At 37.9% G+C, this 23,405-nt stretch overlaps 1 protein-coding gene across 4 annotated transcripts in view; it reads left to right on the top strand.

Annotated features, from left to right (window-relative positions):
- PGR (progesterone receptor) overlaps positions 1-15,685 on the top strand; it is a 35,902-nt gene extending 20,217 nt beyond the window's left edge. The window contains exons 4-9 of one of the 4 annotated variants that reach the window (XM_065730020.1): positions 2,719-3,021; positions 4,338-4,482; positions 7,682-7,812; positions 11,984-12,141; positions 14,738-14,928; positions 15,374-15,685. In XM_065730020.1, coding sequence (XP_065586092.1) covers positions 2,719-3,021; positions 4,338-4,482; positions 7,682-7,812; positions 11,984-12,141; positions 14,738-14,893 — 893 coding nt within the window. In that variant the 3' untranslated portion in view covers positions 14,894-14,928; positions 15,374-15,685. Of the gene's footprint in view, positions 1-2,718; positions 3,022-4,337; positions 4,483-7,681; positions 7,813-11,983; positions 12,142-14,737 lie in introns of those variants that run through there. The other 3 variants (XM_065730021.1, XM_065730019.1, XM_065730022.1) reach the window with 3 other exon arrangements.
- The last annotated feature ends 7,720 nt before the right edge of the window (positions 15,686-23,405 follow it).

Genomic DNA, 23,405 nt, shown 5'->3' with positions numbered 1-23,405 from the left:
TGTTGTTTTCCCTATGTCTTTAAGAGTTTGCATTCATTTGAGATGGTTTCCTCATGGTGGATGGGAAAGTTTACAGTGACTTACCTATAGGTAACAAGTGGGTTTGTTGTACTGCTATCTGTTAAGGAGCATAATGAGAAATAAACACATACCTAATTCTGCAAGCCAGTGCAACATTGATTCTGATACATTTAATCACTTGGAAACATGGGTACTTATTAACTACTTACATTTCCACATGATAAACACTCTGTCTGGTTTCTTTCTTTACATGTTCTCTGAACTGTAAAAGTATCTGAAACCATTATTTCACAAAATACCTGAAATCATTATTTGTGAACTACCAAATGCACTGCTTCCTCTTGGCTTTCCTTCATGCCTAAACAATAGTTAATGGGAAATTCTCAGCATATCTAGGGTTATATATGTATTTTTTATGGTAGAAATTGGTCCAAGTGTCTATGCTTTTATTTAATGAATGAATGAATTAATTAATTAATTAATTTTGTTTCATTGAGCTATAAAATAATTTGTAAGTTGGTGTTGGGTTCTTTAGAAAGGAGTCACTGATCAGAAATATTTCTATCCTTATTACAAGTGATTAAATGAGCATAAGATTGTCACAGAACTTGATGCAGAGCTAATTGTGCTCACAGTTAGGTCAGTGGGAGTGCTACCTCTGACTTCACTGGACGATGACTGCTGCTGACTACTGTTCTCATTGAAGTGGAAGTTTTGTGCTTTTGTGTACGGCTTTCTGTGTTGTATATGAATGTGTAAGTATTCGTATTTGTGATAGGAAAGCACAAGACACTTCTTTCTCATTTTTAAGCAAGTTTTATCTACTCAGTCCTGTCTGCTTCAAAACCAAGGTGATTGATTATGTCTTTAGCTATGCCAGTGTATATCAAGAGTAATTAAAGTCATAGAATTGTGTCTTTATTAAGTATTTAGAAAGAACAAAAGGGATTTTTCTGTGTTTGATGTATTAATCTTCCTTGATGTTATACTATGACATTAATGTACTAATGAATGTTTTGAAAAGGTCATTGCAACTCTCTGGAGAATCCATCTTAGATATTCCAAAATGGAGACATAGGATTTTGATAAATTTTGGTATCTTTTAGTATATGGGAACATCTGAAGAAAAGGAAATAGACATGTTCCTACATAAAGCCATTTTTATTGAAACCTTCTGTTTTAGCATATTGTTTGGGAGGCAGAAGCTTTCCAGGGAGGAAAGTGATAGATGAGTCTGACACTGCTTATGTCTCTAGGTTCCTTCAGTAACAAATATTTCACTTATAAATAAAAAATACTATTTCTCAACAGATAATCTGATATGCATTATTTCAAACAAAAGCATACACAGTGCTACACTTCTAGTACTTCTCTCTTACTCTTACAGTGTTATTTGCATTTAACCTTTTTACAATACAATTTCTCAATGGCTCAGCAATTTGATAGACAGGGGTTTTCTTTTCTGCCAGTGAAATTTGACACATCTTTTCTACTTTTTAAAACATGCAACATGTCAACAAGTAAAAATATAAAGGTGATTTTTTTTTTTGTTTAACAGGACATTCTCTTTCCTTATTGTTTTCTTTAATATTGAAACATGTGACCTTTTTAATTTTCCTGAGGGAATGACTTACTATATGCTTGCTGTCAGCCTGCTTCTCTCTCACTGTTTCAGTGTCATCTACACCGATATAAGTACCAGCTTCTTTATTACATTTTTTTATTTGTTATGGCATACTTTTCTTTACTAAGGAAGACTTGACACTTGGCAGCACTGAGGAATGTAATGATCTAGCAGCAAGTTTTACCTTTGAGGGTATGTTTAAAGTGTTCCATGTAACCATGGATATGACTTTTCCTTGAAACCCGTAGTTTGTTACTGAGTGTTGTCTTTGAGCTCTGGAGTCTTTGAGCCTTTGGTGTCCACATGGTGCAACTCCAGCATGTTGTCCTGAATGAATTTGAGAGTTGCTACCTAGAGCTCTGTGTATTTACAATGTCATGCCAGGTGTAGTCTCTTTGTGTTTATTTTGGGAAAGCAGTTTAAGTTTTGCTTTGTTTTGTTTTTCTTATTAGTTTATTCCAAACCATTACACTCTAGAAAGTGAAGGGTTTTTGAAGAGTTAACATGAATTACAGTATATGTTGACCTTTGAGTCATTCCTGGAGTCTATCTTCATTCTTTTGAACAAGAGGAAAATATTACATTAAAGGTTACCAAAATAGAATTTAGCTACGAGACTGAAATGCCTTTCTAGAATTGAAGGAAAGGAATTTGCAAGTAATAATTACTTGCACTTCTGTTTCTCAATATTAGTAAGAAAAAAGAAACAGTGTCCTTAATTAACACTGAATAGCAACTGAACTGTAGAGCCAGCTGGCTGGGCTGTCAGATGGAACAGTGGGAACTGAATCAGAAAAAACTTCATGAGGTTACAGTAACCTGGAATTCATGCAATAATTTTAGTGGGTGGGTTCCATTCATCTCATAGTGCAGGGAGGAGGTTATGGAGGAATAAACTCTTAAGAATTTTCCAAGATTATTTCTTAATTATACAAATAAAAAATAAATTTAGAAGACTGTTCTATGTGTTGTAGGCGGAAAGTATAATCTAGTGCTACTGGAAAATATTGATGTTTCTGGTTATACTTAACAGAGCTGCAATTTTGGTTTGTTTGTTTTGTTTTTTGTTTCAGGTCGAAAATTTAAAAAGCTTAACAAAATTAAGGTTGTGAGGACATTAGATGTTGCACTCCAGCAGCCAGCAGCTCTTCAGGATGAAGGCCAATCTCTAACGCAAAGGCTGTCCTTTTCTCCAAATCAAGAAATACAGTTTGTTCCCCCAATGATAAGTGTTCTGCGAGGCATTGAGCCAGAAGTTGTCTATGCTGGTTATGACAACACAAAACCTGAAACACCAAGTTCCTTGCTGACCAGCCTAAATCATCTTTGTGAGAGGCAACTTCTTTGTGTAGTCAAGTGGTCAAAATTGCTACCAGGTAATAGCGATTCTTTTTGTAGTGAATTCTAGTTAAGCAAATATGTCATAAGACAAGCAGTCAAAAGAGAACATTGCTTGTTTATTGTCTGCATGTTACTTAATTCTTAAGAAATTGTTAAAGGATTATGTTTCCACTCCATCAGATAACATATGCACTAATCAAATGCATTTTAATGGGAAGCCCTTTGTAAATTAAAGTGTGTTTATGTTTATTCTAAAATGAAACAACTGAATTCTAAATTGTTCCTACTCTTGATCGTTACAGAAGCTTTTCCATCCTGACCCCTCCTACTCTACTATTCATACCTTGGGTTTATATATTTTTTTTCTTTTCTGCATATTCTGCATTCTTTCTCTTGTTGAAATGAATTTTAAAAGAAACAGAGAAAAACTGCAATGAATACTAATACTTAAGTAGCTCAGAAATACCCTATGAGTGAGAAGCTACTGAATTTCTGAGGAAGAAAGAATTAGAAAAGAAAAGATCATGATTATATGTATAAATATGTTCTCTGTATGGCCTCTTAGAGGCCTCGTGCTGGGATCTATAGAAGTCAGTATATTAATTTGAAGGCCTAGAAATGTGATTTCATTTGAGCTCAACTGACACTTCTGTCCTTCAGGAAGGTGTCAGACCTCTTAGTTGAACTGGGATCGGTCAGTCTGGAGAAGAAGAGGCTCAGGGGAGACCTTATAGCTCTAGCTCTCTACAACTGCTTGAAGGGAGGTTGTAGCGAGGTGAGACCAGCCTCTTCTCCCAGGTAGCCAGTGATAACATGAGAGGGAATGGCCTTAAGTTGCACCAGGGGAGATTTAGGTTGGATACTAGTAAAATTTTCTTCTCAGGACAGTGATAATGATGAGGTGTTGGAACAGGCTACCCAAGAAAGAGCTGGAATCACTGTCCCTGGAGGTGTTCAAGGAAAGGGCAAATGGATGGTGATGGGTTGATTGTTGGACTAGATGATCTTAGAGGTCTTTTCCAACATTAATGATCCTGTGCTCTGTCATATTTCATCTCATTGAGAAGGAAACAAACCTTTTATTACTGAGTCTAATTTTCTCTTGGCTTGATGAGCTAAACCAGTGGCATAGGATGCATTCCAGAGCTTGCTTGAAGAAAGTAACAGAACCAGCTAGTGCAGAACAGTTTTTGGTAACAGGAAGTTGTTAGACTGTCTCTGATACTTAGCTGCAATCCTTAAAATTATTCAAGAGCAAAAGTTATCATAGAATAACTGATGTTCTCTGAGTTTAAATGCATTAAAGTTGTTATAAGTGGGTGTTTACTCTGTTGTTTGATTTCATTTCCAGGATTTCGGAATTTACATATCGATGATCAGATAACCCTCATCCAGTATTCCTGGATGAGTCTAATGGTTTTTGCAATGGGATGGAGATCATACAAACATGTCAGTGGTCAGATGTTGTATTTTGCACCAGATCTGATTCTGAATGAGTAAGTAGACTCTACAGCTGCACAATATGAATGATATTTTGAATTTCTTAGTGTCAGTGGGAATATGACTTCATTGAGATCAAGATTTCATTCATTATTTGTTCTGTTTTAAAATTAACAGCAAAGTCCACTGATGACAAAAAATTCAGTAACCTTCAGAAGGATTGTATGGAAATCTCAAATGTTTTATTGATGTGGACAAACAAAATGAGTTCAAATAGTATTTTACTTAACTAAGAGAAAAGAATTAGAGTGATGCTGCCAGAAAATTTATATGAATTCAAATGAATAACTCAGAAGTTCATACTCAATTAGTGGAACTAAGTAGGATTTTCTTTGGTTGTTGTTGATTGGATGAGTTTTGCAAATCATTTGCATAGAATCAAAAATGCTCTGTTTTGACATGCTGCTAAAACTCTGAATTGTAGAGTTACATTCATTGTTATAAAACTGTAATAATCTATCAAGAACGAGTTGATGTGAAGGATAGAAGAGGCTCTTTTGTTCTGGTTTTGGAGTGGGTTTATTGGTTTGGATTTTCCTTCACTATGTTGGTGAATTCAGATAACCTTCATTCAGTGTTTTTCAGATTTTGAATTTGAAATCAATAAGCATCCAGGTTGTTACCAGTGATGTTCTTCATACCAGATGTTCAGTAGAGCAGGCTCTGTAGTTCCTATCTTTTTTCTTCTTATATTTATATGAACTATAAGTCATGTAGATGAAATTCTTTCATCTCCCATATGTATTAATTGTGCTGTACAAATTGAAACACTTTGCAGGGATAAGACTCAGAGAGCTTCAAATTGTATTGTGTCCCCTAGTGTACTCTGGGATGTGTCTCATGGTTATATTCAGAAATACACAATAATGACTTCAGGCAGTAATGGTATGTCTTGGTGTATTACCCTGTGTGTGCTCCACTGCATGCTTCATGAAGAAGACTTTGAGTACTTTCTTCCAGAAGGGTGCTGAGATTTATGAGCCCTGCTTATAATTCCTTGTAGGTGGCTTCTTGTTTGCAGCTCATGGCCATCTACATTGAGAAGGAGGTGGACTGACCACATGGAAATCTCTCAGCTGCAGAACATCTCATCAGATTAGTGTCAGAAAAATTATAAACAAAGAGCTAAGCATGAAGAGAACTGTACACTAAATCATAGCTGCCACTATTTTATTGAAAAAAAAAGGGTTTTAACTTTTAGATCAGTGAAAAGGAACTGCTGAACACTAGCAGAAATGGCAACCCTCCCTGCCTCCCTGCCTTGGTCATGCATGCCTAAAATTTTTACTAAAGCTGGATCAAACACTATCTGGATGCATGGTAAAACAGATAAGGAAATGATGTATTTGTAAAATACCCTAGGAAAAAACATTAACTTGCCAATTGAGCTGGGCCCTGATCTGATTCACCATGTGGGCAGGGAGGCACTAATGCCAGCAGAGTAGGAATGCACACCTAAAGGTGGGAAGAGGTCATGGAAGTTCCATCTGCTGTGGCAACGCACACTTAGGTTGTTTTGAAATGACCATAAAACCACAGTCCAAAGACTGTTCTGCAGCCAATTTGTTATTTACTCAATTTGTCTGGAACTGAACTGTAACGCTCTGTTAGAGTGACTTGCTCAGCAGCATGAATTTCAGACCAAGAGAGCGAGCAGTGTTAGGTTGACAGTGGTTTCATGGACTCGTATTAAGACACTACAAGACTTTACTGTTACTTACACTTTGTGTTCTCTGAATATATGCTTATGAGCAGCATTTAATGCACCTTGAAAGCTGTTGCTGTCTAAGATGCTGTTTGTGATTAAGGACTATCAGAAAGGCCAGGCTGGATGGGGCTCTGAGCAACCTGGTCTAGTGGGAGGTGTCCCTGCCTGTAGCAGGGGGGTGGAACTAGGTGATATTAAAGGATCCTTCCAGCCCACATCAGTCTGTGATTCTATGAAAGGAATACTAAGGGAGATTTAAAGTGGATTTGGAAATAAATGCAGCTAGATCTAGCAGATCAGAATTTCATGTTTGACTCATCAAAGAGCAGATAGAAAATTTTGGAAATGGAACAAAACTGAAAACATTGCATTTAAGATAAGAGTAATGCTTCAAATAACATAAGGAAAAAAAAAACCTCAGTGCACTAAGAAAAGTCTTTTATTAATGGAAAATATCTTCTATTTCTGTTGTTTGGAGCGCTATCTCTAGTCAGACAATACTAGTCTGAACTTTCCTTAGAGTTACAATTGTCACTGTAACTAGTGATAAAACTCCATTGGTCTCAGAGGGAGCAAAATTTTATCAGCCTGTAATTGTTGTACCTCATTAATTCGAATCAGGATGCAGCTTTGTAAAAGATCTCCATGTTACTGCATCGTCCAGTGAAAGTAGAATGAACTCAGTTTAGTTTACAAACTTTAAAATGCTCTTGTTTTCACCATTTCTGTTAAAAACTGCCTTTAATAAATAAATGCAATAAAATATATTCACTACGCCAAAATCTCAAACAGAAATGTGAGATCAAAGTGCTGCAGAAGATGAGATAATTTGATGTATTTCCTTGTGAAATGACTTATTTGCTGCTGCGGGTGTCTAGATAAGGCTGTATTAATGTCTACTTTTACTTAAAGTACTTCTTTAATATGTATACACTTATGTGTTTAAACTGTTTCTATAATGGCACAGAATGCTACAAAATAGTTCAGTTGCTCTTTGCAGAAAAATTTTACACTTGCAACGAAGAATTTCGATGTACATTAAATAGAGACATCTTTGCAAAGCCTATGAACAAGTTTCCATTAACTTTCAGCCTTCTCAGTTTTAGGGTGTATTGTCAAAGCAAGTAAACCTATACCAAATTTTAAACAAAAGTACATAATCATAAATATTAGTTTGTTATAAAGTAATAAGAAAGCTTTCTTTTTTGTCAATTAGCATTCATGTGTGGTAGTCTACAAGCTTTTTTTTCTGACCAGAACTAACAGATTAAACAATAATAGCATATTACTTATAATTCAAAAACTAGTGTAAGTGCAAAAAAGTAAAGAAATTGTGTATGTTTTTCTTAATTTCAACACTGTGATAATTACACTGCTAACAAGGCACTTCCTTGAAACAGTTAGTAATGCTCTTTTTCTTTATTTTCATGCTTTTGTTTTTTTATTTTTATTATTTATTTATTTATTTTGCCTTTTCTGGGTGTAAGACAGAGGATGAAAGAATCATCGTTCTATTCACTGTGTCTGTCGATGTGGCAACTCCCACAGGAATTTGTCAGACTCCAGGTTAGCCAAGAAGAGTTCCTATGTATGAAAGCACTACTGCTTCTCAATACAAGTAAGTTCTTTTGTTTCTGTCTAACCACTAATAAAATATTTGTTTGGAACAATATTGTTTGACTTAACATTTGCTAAGCTGTCTGGCTTAACAAATGGAAAACTTCTTCAAGAGGATAGTGTTAGTACTTCAAGACCTAAAAATATGTTTGTAATGTTTATTAGGAACAAATAATCCATTTCATCATTGTCTTTATTTTGTATAAAGACACTAGGGAAATGTTGGATCCCTTTTAATGTACTGGAATACTGTATTATACATTTTCAAAACAAATGTGTGTATTTTTGTGAGGCAGAGTGACTTCAAATGACTCTACATAGATAAAAATCTTCAAGCATTAGAAATATGTATACAAATGTTTCACTAACTTTTAGGTTTGTTGGTAGAGGGATTGATTCTGGCCAAGAAGTTAAAGTGTGCTTATTCAAGAGAATTAGGAAAGTGGACATTGCAAACAATATTAATATTTATTCAAATTTTCTACTTAAACCAAGATTTAGCACATCTATCAACAAATGAACTACTTCTACTTGTTTACTTGAGTACAAAGTCTGTGATTACTTTAATCATAGACAACTTAGTGTGAATACAGTATCCAACATTACATTAAACTTTAATTGGAAAATGTGGTAGTTGATGAAATTCCTGTCTGAAGCCTTTTCTAAAACAGTAAGAAAGTCATCAGCTGATACCTTAAACAGTCCACAAAGAGAAAGTTTTAAAAGTAAAACTAAGCACTTAGAACTAGAAATGGAAGAATGTTGATGTTTGGATCTCTATACACTTAACCGTGTGGGAGAAGAGATGTGTGACTCCTGCATAACCTGTTTCTTTGCTATACAAAGGTTCAACAAATGGTAAGGAATTAAAATTTATTCACTCTTAAGCTGTTCTTGCCTATTTGTATAAGCTCATGCTTTCAAAAGTCTGTCATCAGCAGAGTATAGACAGTAAAGATTAAGAGTAGCTCATAGGAATATAAACTTTGTTATCATAATAGGAAAATAATAGGATACACTTTGCTATGCAATGAAAATAATATGGAAAGCAATCCCTTTGCAATATAGCTCTTTGCTTTCTTGGAATTACATCAAAGTTTTGAATGCATTCCCATTTTAAACGTTTTCCATCTTCTTTCCATCACATTTTAAACTCCCTAATCTATGTGAATGTTGGAGGGAAATGTTACATTTCAGTTAGGTCTAGATACATTTGTGACATTCTAACTCTACATACCATTAAGGTCAAATGAAAGAATTAAAAAAAATGCTTTAGCAATTTGCTCCCTCTCAATTATGAGTGCATCAGTCTAACAGTAATCACTAAGTCACCACTGTTTATCTACTGTGCTTCCCTTATAAACTCACTTTTAGGACCATGTGCTTATATGTATGCAAGAAATTAATTTAAAAATATGAAAGTATTTTTGCCTATGTTCATGAGTTTTGCTTTTTGATCATTCCTGTACTTATTGTCTTATAGGAAAAAACAGTTTGTCAGATCTTTGGAAAAGGAACACACCTAACCATTGTTGCTGAGACATTTAGTAAATATTTGGTACTGTATAAATACAATACTTTCCACAAAACAGTGTTCAAAAAACATATAACCTGATCGTTGCTGTAAAATGTTTTCTAAAATCATTTCTGTTTCATGCTGTTCACCTTAATCCTCTTCAAATGTGAAAGTGTGGCCATTTCAAACTGTCATATACTAACAGTAAATCATGTCTCAACTTTTAGTCTCTCGTTCTACTATTTGACGTGTCATTTAGATCAACTAGCTTTACTTTTAAAGAAACAGTAATGTCTGTTGCACATAACTGAGTATCAGTCACAATACATTTCTAATTCTGAATGGAAACCCTGGCTTTATTTTTAACATTTTGAATTTTACAATTTTTCCTTTGATTTTACTGTGGCTTAAATGACTTCTTTTTTCTTCGGTATTTGTGACAGTTTTAAAACTGTCTCAGAAATAGAATTAGTCTTTGCAAAAAGTAGACCAACTTCTTTATTTTCTGCATTTGTTTCCATTTTCTAGTTCCTTATTTATTACATGTTTTACATATAGACATATGTTATATGCTTTGTTGTAATAATACTCAAAGGGTCTAAATATTTCTTCATATAACTGAAGCCACACACATGTGGGAACTCATACTATGAATAGGTACAGAAGGAAAATGCTATTAAGAAAGCAGGACTCTTTTATGGAGAGTACAACATGCTTAGTCCAGCATTTCATCTTCGTCAGCTGCCAAAAGAAATCAAACATGACACATCAACCCTAAAAGCCAGACTATTATTAGATATGTGGAAGCAGCCACAATTTCTATTGTCTGGTTTTCTTTAAATTCATATTTGGGTTGGAATCACGATGTGACTTCTGTAGCCCAGTTTGGTCATTGGACACTTGTCTTTGTGGTGGACTTGCTATTTTATATATATGTATTTCTCCATCCTTCCCTCAGATGTTCATTTGTCTGAGGAAATGCCAACATGAGCAGTCAATGTCAAGTTGGGTCATTATATATTATCAATGTCTTTATCTGCCTTACCTTCTCCTGAGGAGACAAACATGACTTAGGCAGTTGATTTCTGAGTGGAGTTTATGGCTTCTAAGGAGAGTAAAGGGTTTATTATTTGATTCTCTTTTAGGGAATGTCCAGCCTCTGTGCAGCTGTCTCCTTTTGGGTGGATTTGGTTTTAGATTTCCACTCTTGAGTATCTAATAATATTGTGCATTTTATAGTCAGCACACTGTTATTTTTTTTAATTCCAGAGAGCAACAAATGACATGAAATTTTGGTATTACAGTGTTGAATATATTAATGTCATAATGAACTGAACTTCTATTTATTTTATATATATAGAGAGATTCAAATGAACTCAGTTATGGACAGATAGTAGCCACAGCATGATACCAGACTAAAGGTATATAACTTGCCTAGCATGTTATTTATTTAATTATCATAGATTCATACAATCTGAAGTGAAACTAGAGTATTTATGTGAGCTACTGCCCACAACAGTCTTCTAGAGTCCATAGAGAATAACCATAACTCATGTCTTTCTAAAGCTACTTCTACAACAGTGAATATGTCATGTACCCTATACTTATCTGATTTTTTCCACTGAAAATACAGGTGGCTGTGGTAGCTAGATAGGATGAAGTTGCCTATGTTGTGAAGTGTCCTTCCTTGTATACATGCTGTCAGAAGATGAAATGTTAAATGTGACTTTACAATGTTAAATGTACCTGGGAAAAGAAAAAGGAAAGGTGAAAGGAATTTTTCTTTCAAAACAGTATTTCTGAAATCACCTTATATTTTAATATATGATTATTTTAGCACAGCAAGGATTTAGTTTTGAGTGCCAGTTGGGGATATTTTTTCAAGTTTCATTTTTGTAAATTTTCATACCACAGTGTCTTCAACGACATGAATTATATATGTCCTGTCATGGAAAGTAGTGTTCAGAGCATATCAGTGTTTCTTTACAATGCTGACAGAACAATCAGTGCTCAAATAGGATCTTACCACTAGGAGTCACTGATGAGTTCATTTTTGGTGTTCCCTGTATGCCTTCATTTTGGCCATAACAACAGACCGTTAAGGGAAGGGTGAGTTGAGCCACTCGCTTCCGTTTGCTAATTTATGTAAAAAACATTTACAACTCTGAGAGTGTACATCTGTTCCTTTGAGTAAAAGAGGTCCAAATAGGAAGCCTGAACCTTGGATGCTTTACTGTTTACATTACCTAAGAACTATTACTTCATTCCATGACTCCATTTCGAAGCACTACAGCTAGATCTAGGATAAATGTGCTCTAAGGAGGACTGGCTCTCATCAGTGCATGGTGAGCCAGCCCATGGCATAGTTCCTTAAGGACAGGAGCATTTCTTTTGGCCATCTTCTTTGAGCACATAGCCTTAAACTTCATCTATACCTATTTTCTAGACATCAGAAGTTAGCACAATTGGCTGTTGCTGGTGCATCCTTTGACTTTGAATGACTATTTCTGGAGAAACTGATTAACAGGAGGAAGTACCTGGCATATAATAACAAATTACACTGCACGATGTGAAATGCACTATACACTGTTCCCTTACTTTAAATCTCTTTTTGCCTTAAGAATACATTGCAACACAAATGGTGCTTTCTTTTTAGTTCCTTTGGAAGGTCTAAGAAGTCAAAGCCAATTTGATGAGATGAGAACGAGTTACATTAGAGAACTGGTGAAGGCCATTGGTTTGCGCCAGAAAGGTGTCGTGGCTAACTCTCAGCGTTTCTATCAGCTTACAAAACTGATGGATTCCATGCATGATGTAAGTTTACTTGTTACTTTGTGTTGTTGTTGTTGTTTTCTAAGTCAGAAGCTTTTAGAATTTCTTAAAAGAAATTTAATGGTAAGTGGCTAGTTAACATTTCTAAACTAAAAAATATATAACTACACTTCTCCTTTAATGTGTGACTAGATAGCTGTATATTTAGTAATCAAAACATATTGTATCCAAGATTTAAGTATTTGAGAAAAGGCATTTGAATGCTACCTCTGCATTATTTCTGTATCTAGCACAGTTAAGATTCTTGTAGGACTCTGTGTGTCTGTATGTGTGTGTGCATGTTCATAAAAATATTTACAAAATACGAAGAATGTGGAATTCAAAAGAAAGCCAAGATTGATTTTGCATCCTTAATTCAACTATTTTACACATATATTGTATGCTGTTTTTTCCCAGTATCTGTCCATATTCTGGAACTGATTAATATCAGAGATCTCTAATAGTGATTTAAAATTTCATATGTGTTTTAAAAGATATATCTGAATTAAGTGAGGAATGACACTCTCTACAATTACCCATTGGAATAATGTTTTGTAATGGCTTGTGTATCTCTGCAAGAGAGGCGAGAAACAGAGATACAAGGCCATACCTCTGCTTGAACAAGGGCTGATGAAATGGCACTAAGATACTTTGAAGAGTGATTTTGAATTCCATGGCTGTGACAAGCTCATAGGGAGTTCAGGGAAAGATGAGGTCTTTGTATTCTTTTGCACTTTAAAATGTGCATTTTATTTGTAAATAAATTCATTTTTTTCATATAAATCTTTCCTTGTCAATAATTCCTCCTTCTGATGGAGGAAAAACTGAAGATCCTATTTATGAAGATTAAGAGAAGTAACAATATTGATATTTCTGTGGCTCAGCAGGTAGTCTGGAATCCTCTGATCCACTGCACAGACCACTCCATCAACTTTTGCTATCCATTGAAATCACACTGACCATTTAACTGTTACATCTTCTCAGATACAATCAAAAGGTGAATGGGACAAGGATAAAGATCAGAGAATCAGAGAATTGCAGGGGTTGGAGGGATTTCTAGAGATCAGCACATCCAACCCTTCTGCTAAAGCAGTTACCCTACAGTATGTTGCACAGGTCTGGAATATTCAGCCAGGTCTGGAATATCTCCAAAGGAGGAGACACCACAGCCTCTCTGGCAGCCTGTTCCAGTGCTGCTTCACCCTCACTGTAAAGGAGTTCTGCACATTTGTGTGGAATTTCTTGTGTTCCCATTTTTGGCCATTGCTCCTTGTCCTGTCACTATAAGAGAGTCTGACCTCATCCAGTTACCTCCTGCACTTTAGATATTTAGAAGCATTGATCAGATCCCCTCTCAGTCTCCTCTAGGCTGAGCATACTCATCTCTCTCAGCCTTTCCTCATATGAGAGATGCTTCAGCCCCTGTCTCATCTTTGTCACCCTAATCATCCTTACACGCAAAGTTAGACAACAGAATGTTCTGAAGGGAGGATATTGAGATTAGCTACAAATTATACTGGTAGTTGAACTCATCATTTGGGAATGTCAGTGCTAAACCCTTCTCTGGAATTCAGTCAGCCAGCTTTTATTTGCAAAAACAGTTCCTGGCCAGTATCCTACTCATGCTAGCCAGGTGCTTAAGGAATCTGTCATCTGATGTTTGCATCTGTCTTGCTTGGATTAAAAGACCTTCCTGCCTTACTTGGAATAAGAATTTTCAGTCTGCATCTCACAACATCCAGAGAAGAATTGAGTACTTAATTTCAAATACTTAAACATAGTAAAATAACCTCAGTGGAAGCAAATGAGTGAGGCTTCCTCACTCCTGAATATCCAGCAAAGTGATGGCTGGGATAGTGGAATGTAGGGTGTCTGAGTGCAAGTCCCTCTTGCAGTTCAGACTGAAAGAAATAGGTGATACAGGGTAGGCCATCCCCAAGGAGAGACAAATTGGTAAAAGTTGGTAAAAGCCAGGATGACAGTAAGTAGGATGCTAGGCAACAGCATACAATTCTACATCCTAAAGGTTATAGATCTTTAAGAAAAACTGTCAAAAAATTGGAACTTTCTAGAGAAGGTAGGTGAAAGGGTACATATATTTAGCAGTTGCTTTCTAGGAACAAGGGCCTATGAAATTTAATGTTATCAGACTATCCACATGTGATCGTACTCAGAACTTTGGGAAACCTCAAAAAAGAAATAGAGGATGTTGTCTTCAGGGCAATGGTTGAATATCATCTAGTAAACAAGGCACTGAGACTTATGTTGAACGTGAGCATGAAATGAAAGCTTGAATAATTTTTTATAACTCCATTGGTCATGGCACATGTAATAAATGAGGATGATACCATGTTCTCATGCTAGTGAGTTAGTCTTTTTATAGGATATGTCATTTAGCAATATTTTATGGGTTTTTTTGCCTTGAGATTATATTTCAGTAGGGAGTAGCAAGCTATCCTAATTATTAGTTCAAGGAATAATGTTATGATATAGTAACAATGTCAGCTGATGGATGTGTGAGCTAAGTGATTGACAGCATGCTTATCTGGCTGTGTCGCTGTTAGCCTTATTTATTATGTTTGTATTTTATTAAATCCAGCTAGTGAAACAGCTCCATCTCTTCTGTCTGAACACATTTCTCCAGTCCCGTGCACTGAGTGTTGAATTCCCCGAGATGATGTCAGAGGTGATTGCTGCCCAGCTGCCCAAGATTCTGGCAGGGATGGTGAAACCTCTCCTCTTTCACAAGAAGTGAAATGTCTTTTCTCTTATCATAGAGATGATTTCTGGGTCGGTTTTTGTTTGTTTATTTTGGTCAAGATTTTGCAATGTCAGGACTTCAGTGTATTTGTCATACTCTGCCTATTGCTTTATACTTGTAACATACACAAGCCATTTAAGCTTGATGTACATATTGTGAGTTCCTGATCCCTTAACTGCAAAAATCACAACAGTCATAAGAAATGTTTTGTAAACTTGGGTAGATTGCTTTTTAGATATGCATAAGAATGACAATGAATGGCGTTTTCAGATTTCTAAGAACAGTTATACATTTTTCTTACATATTACACACTTTCAAATTTCTGATATGACATGGTGTAAACTTTTTAATACATTGTGTGCATGTGTACATGTGGGCATGTGCATGGTCCTAAAGATTTTGAGGGGATTAAAAGTATATTGCCCACACTTTCTCATGGATATTTGACTTTTTATTTACTAATCTGCTTCACAGAAATATGCTTTCAAAGTCAACTGTGCAAGTTTAAATAGATATCACTGCAGTACCTTCATGAGTAAACTGAAGTGTTCTCTGCAAAACATGTAAATGTGGATTCATGTTCTTCTCTGTGCTCATGCTGTATGGAAATTCTGATCTCAGCAAGCTTTTTTTCTGCATCATTCAGTGCAGTTCTCCTTCAAGAATCAGGAAGCATAGGCAAATTTCAGTATATATTACACCAAAGGTAAGATGTATGTAAACCCACACAATTTTGATTTGTGTTATTTTCCTTTAAAGTTTGGCATTTAGTAAGGCAGAAGCACATTGTTGCAATCTTAATTTTAGCAACTTAAAAATTATGTATTTCAGAAGTTTTAAATAGAAATGTTTTCCCTGCCTGCAGCTCTCAATAATCTTGATGTTTTGAATTCCATTGATGACTACTTAAACAATCAGTGCCATCAAGTTTTAGAGAGGTTAAAAACAAAAAGTGGAAAATATGACTACAAACGTTTTGGTACATATAAAGTTCATCTTAATACCATTTAGTGAAGCTACATATTTTATACTTTAAAGGCATGCTGTTATAATGGGAGTAACTGTATGAGGAGTTGGGCTAAACTAGCGTTACACATTCAAGAAGAATGTCATGCTTTATCATGGAAGTGAAATATTTGACTAAAAAGTGATAATGTAGTGGATGCTGTTCCTTTGGTAGGGAGATGAAGCAACTCATATTTGAGACAGTAAACTGCTGATATATTCAAACAAACAGGAATTGATAAAGTCCAAGAAGAATTAAGATTATTAAAATCTGACACTTTTTTGGCAGTCACTAAAAATGATACCCAGCTTCTCCAGCGATCAGCATAGGAAACTGAAAGTCTTGGATAACTGCTGGCCATACACTATTGCTCTTCCCCATTAGACACATGGAATGCATCCATCATGGTAGCATATTGCTATGGTGTGTAACATGGTATGTATGGACATATCTTTGTCAGGTAGGTGAAGGCCCATGAAGAAGATAGGATTAAAAGGATCCCATGTAGTAGTACAAAGCCCAGTGGAGTAGTGACACAGTTATGGCCCAATGTGAAATGGTCTAAGCAGACTTCTGTGCTTGCTTACTACGCTCATAGCTTTTAACCGCCCCAAAACAAGATATTTCTTACTTATTCAGTAGTTTGACTTTTACCTGTGATCCTTAAAGCAATTGTGTTTTAATAATAAAAAAGACAAAATTCTGTTTCTACATACCAAAGTTTTGTTTTCTTTACTTTTCTTGTATTTACATTCAGTTATATATATATATATATATTATATATATATTCAGTTGTCCATTTCGACTGTTCATCTTTTGTATAACAGCAATATTTCCATGCATTCCTTTGGAGTTTAAGCATTGCCATTTGATTTACCATCAAATAACTATACTTTCTATGTCACTGTTGAAATTTAACTGTTATCAGAAACTTCCCACATTAAAAATGTTCCGCAACACAGAATCTCAGAATCATAGGGGCTGAAAGGGACCCCTGGAAATCATCCAGTCCAACCCCCTGCTAAAGCAGGTTCCCTACAGGAGGATACACAAGGAAATGTCCTGGCAGGTTTTGAACATCTCCAGAGAACCTCTCTGGCAGCCTTTTCCAGTGCTCCGTCACCCTCTTAGTAAGGATGTGCTTTTCCATGTTCAGATGGAAATTCCTGTGTTCCAGTTTGTGCCCAGTGCCCCTTGTTCTGCCACTGTGAGCCACCAAAAAGAGCCTGGCCCCATGCCCTCTCTCTCAGTCTTCTCCAGGCTAAACAATCCCACTTCTCTCAGCCTTTCCTCATAAGGAAGAAGCTCCTTCAGATCCTAAATCATGTTTGTAATCCTCCCCTGGACTCTTTCCAGAAGTTTCCTGTCTTCATTGAGATGATGAGCCCAAAACTGGACACAGTACACCAGATGTGGCTTCACCAGGGCAGAGTAGAAGGAGATCATCTCTCTTGACCTGCTGGCCACGCTCTTTGTAAGGCACCTCAGGAGAACATTGGCCTTCTTGGCTACAAGGATACACTGCTGGCTCATGGAACAACCTAATTCTGAAAGTCCCAGAAGAGGTGGGATCCCAGAAGACTGGAGGCTTGCCAATAGTCGTAAAGGAGGATCCAGAGAACTACAAGCCTATTAGCCTGACCTCAGTGCCAGGGAAGGTTATGGAGCAGATTGCCTTGAGGGAGATCAGAAGGCATGTATGGGGAAACCAGGAGAACAGGCCTAGCCAGCATGGTTACATGAAAAGCAGGTTCTGCTTGACCAACCTGATCTCCCATGATCTAGTGACCCATCTGGTGGATGAGGGAAAGGCTGTTGATGTGGTCTACCTTGACTTCAGCAAAGCCTTTGACACTGTCTCCCACAGTATCTTCCTGCAGAAGCTGGCAGCCCATGGCTTGGACAAGTACACTCTTGTCTGGATACGGAACTGGCTGGAAGGCCAGGCCCAGAGAGTGGTGGTGAGTGGAGTTAAATCCAGCTGGTGACCGGTCACGAGTGGTATTCCCCACAGTGCTGGTGCCTGTCTTCTTCAATATCTTTATTGATGACCTGGATGAGGGCATTGAGTGCACCCTCAGTCAGTTTGCAGATGACACCAAGTTGGCTGAAAGTGTTGATCTGCCTCGGGGTAGAAAGGCCCTGCAGGAGGATCTGAACAGGCTGGATTGCTGGGCTGAAGCCAATGGGATGACGTTCAGTAAGACCAAGTGCTGGATCCTGCACTTTGGCCACAACAGTCCAAGGCAACAACACTACAGGCTTGGGGCAGAGTGGCTGGAAGACTGTGGAGGAAACAGACCTGGGGAAGAGGAGGCTCAGGGGAGACCTTATTGCTCTCTGTAACTACCTGAAAGGAGGCTGTAGGGAGCTGGAGGTCAGCCTCTTCTGTAACAAGTTATAGGATGAGGGAATGGCTTCAAGTTGTGTCAGGAGTTTCAGACTGGATGTTAGGAAATACTTATCCTAAAGGGTGGTCAGGTGCTTCAATGGGCTGCGCAGGCAGGTGTTGGAGTCACTGACCCTGGAAGTATTCAAGGAAAGTTTAGACATTGTGTTGAGGGACGTGTTTTAGTGAGAACTACTGGTGATAGGTGGACATTTGGACTGGATGATCTTGAAGGTCTTTTCCAACCTTGGTGATTCTATGATTTTATGAAGACAGAAGATGAAGCAGACATTATGCTTGCTTTAGGAATGCTCTAGACAAATCAACACCTGCCTTTGTTCAAGCCCTAAAGTTTGTTCCAACTGTCTGCTGTGTCATTGTCCCACAAATAGGGAAGATTAGTTTGAAATGCTCTACAGTTGTTTCAAAGACATAATCAAAAAAGGAAGAATAGATGTCTTTTGGGAATTGATTACAAAGATTACTACATTTTCAGATGGCGTTTCTTATAGGTTCATAGGTTCATAGATACATTAGGTTGGAAAGGACCTACAAGATCATCTAGTCCAACCATCCTCCTATCACTATCCCTACTAAATCAAATCCCTTAGCACCTCATCTAAACGCTTCTTGATCAGCGCTAGGGATGGTGCCTCAACCACCTCCCTAGGCAGGCCATTCCAGTGCCTGACCACTCTTTCAGAAAAAAAATGTTTCCTCAGGTCTAATCTAAATCTTCCCCGGCGCAACTTGTGGCCATTCCCTCTCGTCCTGTCATTATTTATCAGGGAGAAGAGGCCCACCCCCTCCTCACCACAACCCCCCTTCAGGAAGTGGTAGAGTGCAATAAGGTCTCCTCTGAGCCTCCTCTTCTCCAGACTAAACAATCCCAGCTCCCTCAGCCGCTCCTCATAAGACTTGTGCTCCAGGCCCCTCACCAGTTTTGTTGCCCTTCTCTGAACACGCTCCAGGGCCTCAATGTCCTTCTTGTAGTGAGGGGCCCAAAACTGAACACAGTACTCGAGGTGCGGCCGTACCAGAGCTGAGTACAGGGGGATGATCACCTCCCTGCTCCTGCTGGCTACACTATTTCTAATACAGGCCAGGATGCTGTTGGCCTTCTTGGCCACCTGGGCACACTGCCCGCTCATGTTGAGCCGAGCATCAACCAACACCCCCAGGTCCTTTTCCTCTTTACATTCTTCAAGCCATTCTGCCCCAAGCCTATAGCATTGCATGGGGTTATTGTGGCCAAAGTGCAGGACCCGGCACTTGGCCTGGATCTTAAAGATCTCTAACTCACAGAAAAAAATCCCTGAACTTCGTGGTCATTCTAAATTACACACTGCATAACATAGGACGAGTTTGGCTAAATATGATTGGTTCTTAAATCGAGAATCCTGTGTTTATTACTTGATTGTCTGACATTGGACAGAAGTATTTTAATTTGAGATCTCCGAGAACAGAGTGTCTGAAGAGCAGTAGTCTCAATTTTGATGCCATCATTTTCAGATTACTCAGATGCCATTAGCAGTAATGAAGACACAAGATTATTTCCTTTCCCATGGAAATCTCTCTACTGTGACTTTTCAGCACTGCACTGTTGTCCAGCGAGTCTATCTGCAAACTTTTTTTCTTTCTTTAAGGATTTTTTAGGGATGAAGAGGCTTTTTAGTTGCCTTTATTTCATTGCATTAATAATTCCTTAAAAATTACGTTTTTTGTGGTTTTTTTTTTTTTTTTTTTTTGACCTGGGATTTACAACTAGGTATAAATAAACCAACTTACACTACTTCTCTCTGCACTGAATAAGTCATAGAAATGCTGGATTTTCTTATGTTGCATTTGCATTCCAGAAAGATGTTTCTGCAGAAGACTTTTTTGTTCTCAGACACCTTGTCCAAATGACACCATACATTATTTATCTTACACTAAAAAACACCAGCTATGTCCGAAACCCTTGTACTTCATACAATTCAAGTGTTTTTGACACAAAACCTTAAGCATTGCCTTCTGCTACTAACTTAATGAAGCGAGCAAACAGAAGCATGAAGCCCACTGCTTTCTTCGGTTCCTACTGTTATCATTCAGCTTTGCAGAGGCATCACATTCTCCAAATATTGTCATTTCTAGGGCAGCTCTGAACACTGAGCTGCCTGCAGGACACAGCACAGGAGGCCATGAGCACTGCAGATGCTCACACCAACTTGTTTCCCTGTTGTGCCTACTGAGACCAAAAAAATACAGAAAGGCCCAAGACCTTTGCTGACAAAGGTATGAGCTCAATCAGTCTTTCTGTCACCATGTCACAAATGTTGGTTTGTCCAGGATGGAGGCAAACAGCCTGAGAATGTTGCAGCAGATTTCCTGGGGCTCTGCAGTGCTCTGGCTGTGTGTGAACCATAAACTGAAGGTCCAGAACTCCGGCTGTTCCTTCAGCTGTGCTCCCTGGTGTTGTACCTAAAACAGAGAAGCTGATGTTTCACTCAGTATTTTCATAGACCAATTTTTCCATAGATCGTTTTCTGCTCAGTCACTGCTTTGACATTACCTTAACACTCCTCTGCATTCCTTTTCAGGGGAGCTAGAGCTTTACTGTTTTTCTGCTTTACTGTGTTCCTATCTAAAACAAATTATTGATAGCATATGTATGATAAAGGTAATATCTGGATTACTGTAAATGTTATATACGTGGTAATATCTGCAAGATCCTCCCCATGTCTCCTGCCTGCCCAGGCTGGGTTAGCTTGTGCCCAAGCAGAAGGGTGTGGGTTGTCCTCCCCCTGTTTCTCTTGCCTCGTGTGCCACTTGTGGCACACTGACCTCCCTTTCCTTTGGATAAATCAGCTTTCAGCCACAGAGCCAATGGCCAAAGCCCTCCCAAACTTCCATGGCTCAAAAGTCTGTGTATATATACTGCCAGGGTGGATTGTCAGCACTGCTGGATTTATTGGTTTGTACTGCTTTGTGTCACGGTGACCTGACTTTTGAACAGAGGAACTGTTTTTCATTTAGTTCTCTTTTCCCCCTTGGAAGATGAAAAGAAAAAAAAAAAAAAGAAGAAGAAGAAGAAAGTAATGTTTTAGATGTTTTCATATTGAAATTTATGAGTTGCTTTTTTAGATGTGTGCTATTGATTTGTTAGATTGCTCTTATTTGCATGTAGAATGATGTAGCTTTTCAGATGCTTGGACAGAAATATGCAGTAAAAGGTGGTTGTGTGAGTAGTAATAACTCAAAAATTAGCTGTCTGTAGTCCTAAAAGAGAAAATCACCCTCAGAAGGCACCATTGCTGTTGGAACTGAAGCCCTTAATGCAGCAGCTGCAGAACTTTTCAAGAGTACGAGCAGTGCTACTCAAGTACTTAAATACAAAATGTACAAAAATACATGCATTTTTTTATCACATGTATTTAATTGCTTACGTTGAGGTGGTTTGAGCCCATGGTACTCCACACAAAGGTGTGTAAAGACTGGAACGTCTATCTAAAGACTATCAAGGAGTGGTGAAATGTCATTGAATTTTAGTTCATCATTTAAAGCTGGCAACATTTCAGCTTCTTGCAACCATGTTCTGTGCTCATTATGAAAGCGCCATTACAAGTCTGATAGTCGTAGATCATGTCTTTCTGACCATGGAAACTAAATTAACCTCTCACCTCACCACGTACAATAGTTCCCCCAGTTCAGCATTCAGGCAGATCAGTGAGGAGGTTCTCACAGTGTCATTTACATGGTCTCACTCTACTGCATTTTTCCCACAGCTCAATTGAAATACCCACCCATCCAGGCTAGAACTAGAAATTCTTTTTGCTGTGTTGAGGAAAAAGAAATATATAGTTTCCAGGAATCCCAGACTCCAAATCTGTGGGCTTTATGACTGTGTACTTTCAAATGGAGAGGGGACAGACTGGATGGGAGCACCTGGTGGGCACAATTAGTATCTTTGCTACTGAGGTTTGTCAGGGATAACTGGGTAGCCCAGTGCAGGGAGCTTTGTGTTACACAGGTGAGACTGTTACAGATGGGATCGTCGTTTCTTGGATGCACCATTTTCACATTTATCATTTCTCATACACATGATAAAAGTGCAGTAATGATTTTACATACCATATTGTTTGTTTTTTTGTTATCTCGTGTGAGACATTCGTCATCTACAAAGCCCTCAAGTTAAGGATACTTTTTATTTGAGGTCTTTTTCTGTATGTATGTGCGTGTGAGGAAGGCCCCTGCTATAAGTCCATATATCTTATATTTTGTATAAATAAAGAAATATTACGAAGTCATATCACTTTATTTTTGAGTGCATCATTATGAATTAAACGCTCAGGTTTTCACTGTAGGTCAGAGAAAGTTAAGATCACAACTTTTGTTGAAGTGAAATGTCAGGGAGGAGTGGCTGGCAGTCAGTGACCAGTAGGAGCTGTCCTTTCGTTACAAGTGTTTGGAGATATCATCTCTGGAATGTGGCATTGTGCCTTCAGAATGGTGAGTTCAGAAGAGGAAAGAATAAGTTCCCAACCATTTTCCTAGATGCTAGCAACATTTGTGACAGTAGGATCTGGATTTTACTGGTCCACATAAGCACACTCTTGTCGGCAAAGTATGACACTTGCTAAAAATAATACACTATTAAGCATAAGCAGTGTGCTGACAGCATCAGGTAAACGTTTCACATTACTTGCAATGCCCAAGGAGTCAGCATAGGGCGGCTGAAGCACTGCAGCCAAGCTGGGTCTATCAGGCCAGCATCAAACACAGGCCATGAGGAAATAAATCCCTTTGGGAGCTCTGGCACCACGCACTGTGGGCTGGCCCATCATGGATCACCAGGCTTTTCACTGAAAAAATGTAATCGGAAATGTTGAATCCCACAGTTCTGCAGTATAGACACATTGTGCATGGGCCAATTCTCTTCCTACCCTTGCACGCAAGTGTTGGCACCGGGTTTGCTGTTCCCTGCAGCTGGCAGGGACAGCTGCAGTCACCTTACTTTGGGTGGGAGGGAGGAACAGATGCCCTCAGGCAAGCTCTGTGTCTGACCACACAGCAAGGTTATCAACACCTGTCATTTGAAAAAAAGAAGTCTGAAAATAGGAAAATATTATTTT

This window comes from Cyrtonyx montezumae, unplaced genomic scaffold (assembly GCF_038088225.1).
Source record: "Cyrtonyx montezumae isolate F1298 unplaced genomic scaffold, pur_monq_1.0 scaffold_12, whole genome shotgun sequence".
NCBI lineage: Eukaryota > Metazoa > Chordata > Aves > Galliformes > Odontophoridae > Cyrtonyx > Cyrtonyx montezumae.
The sequence above is the reverse complement of the archived record's forward strand: the minus strand, read 5'-3'. Positions and strand labels throughout refer to the sequence as shown.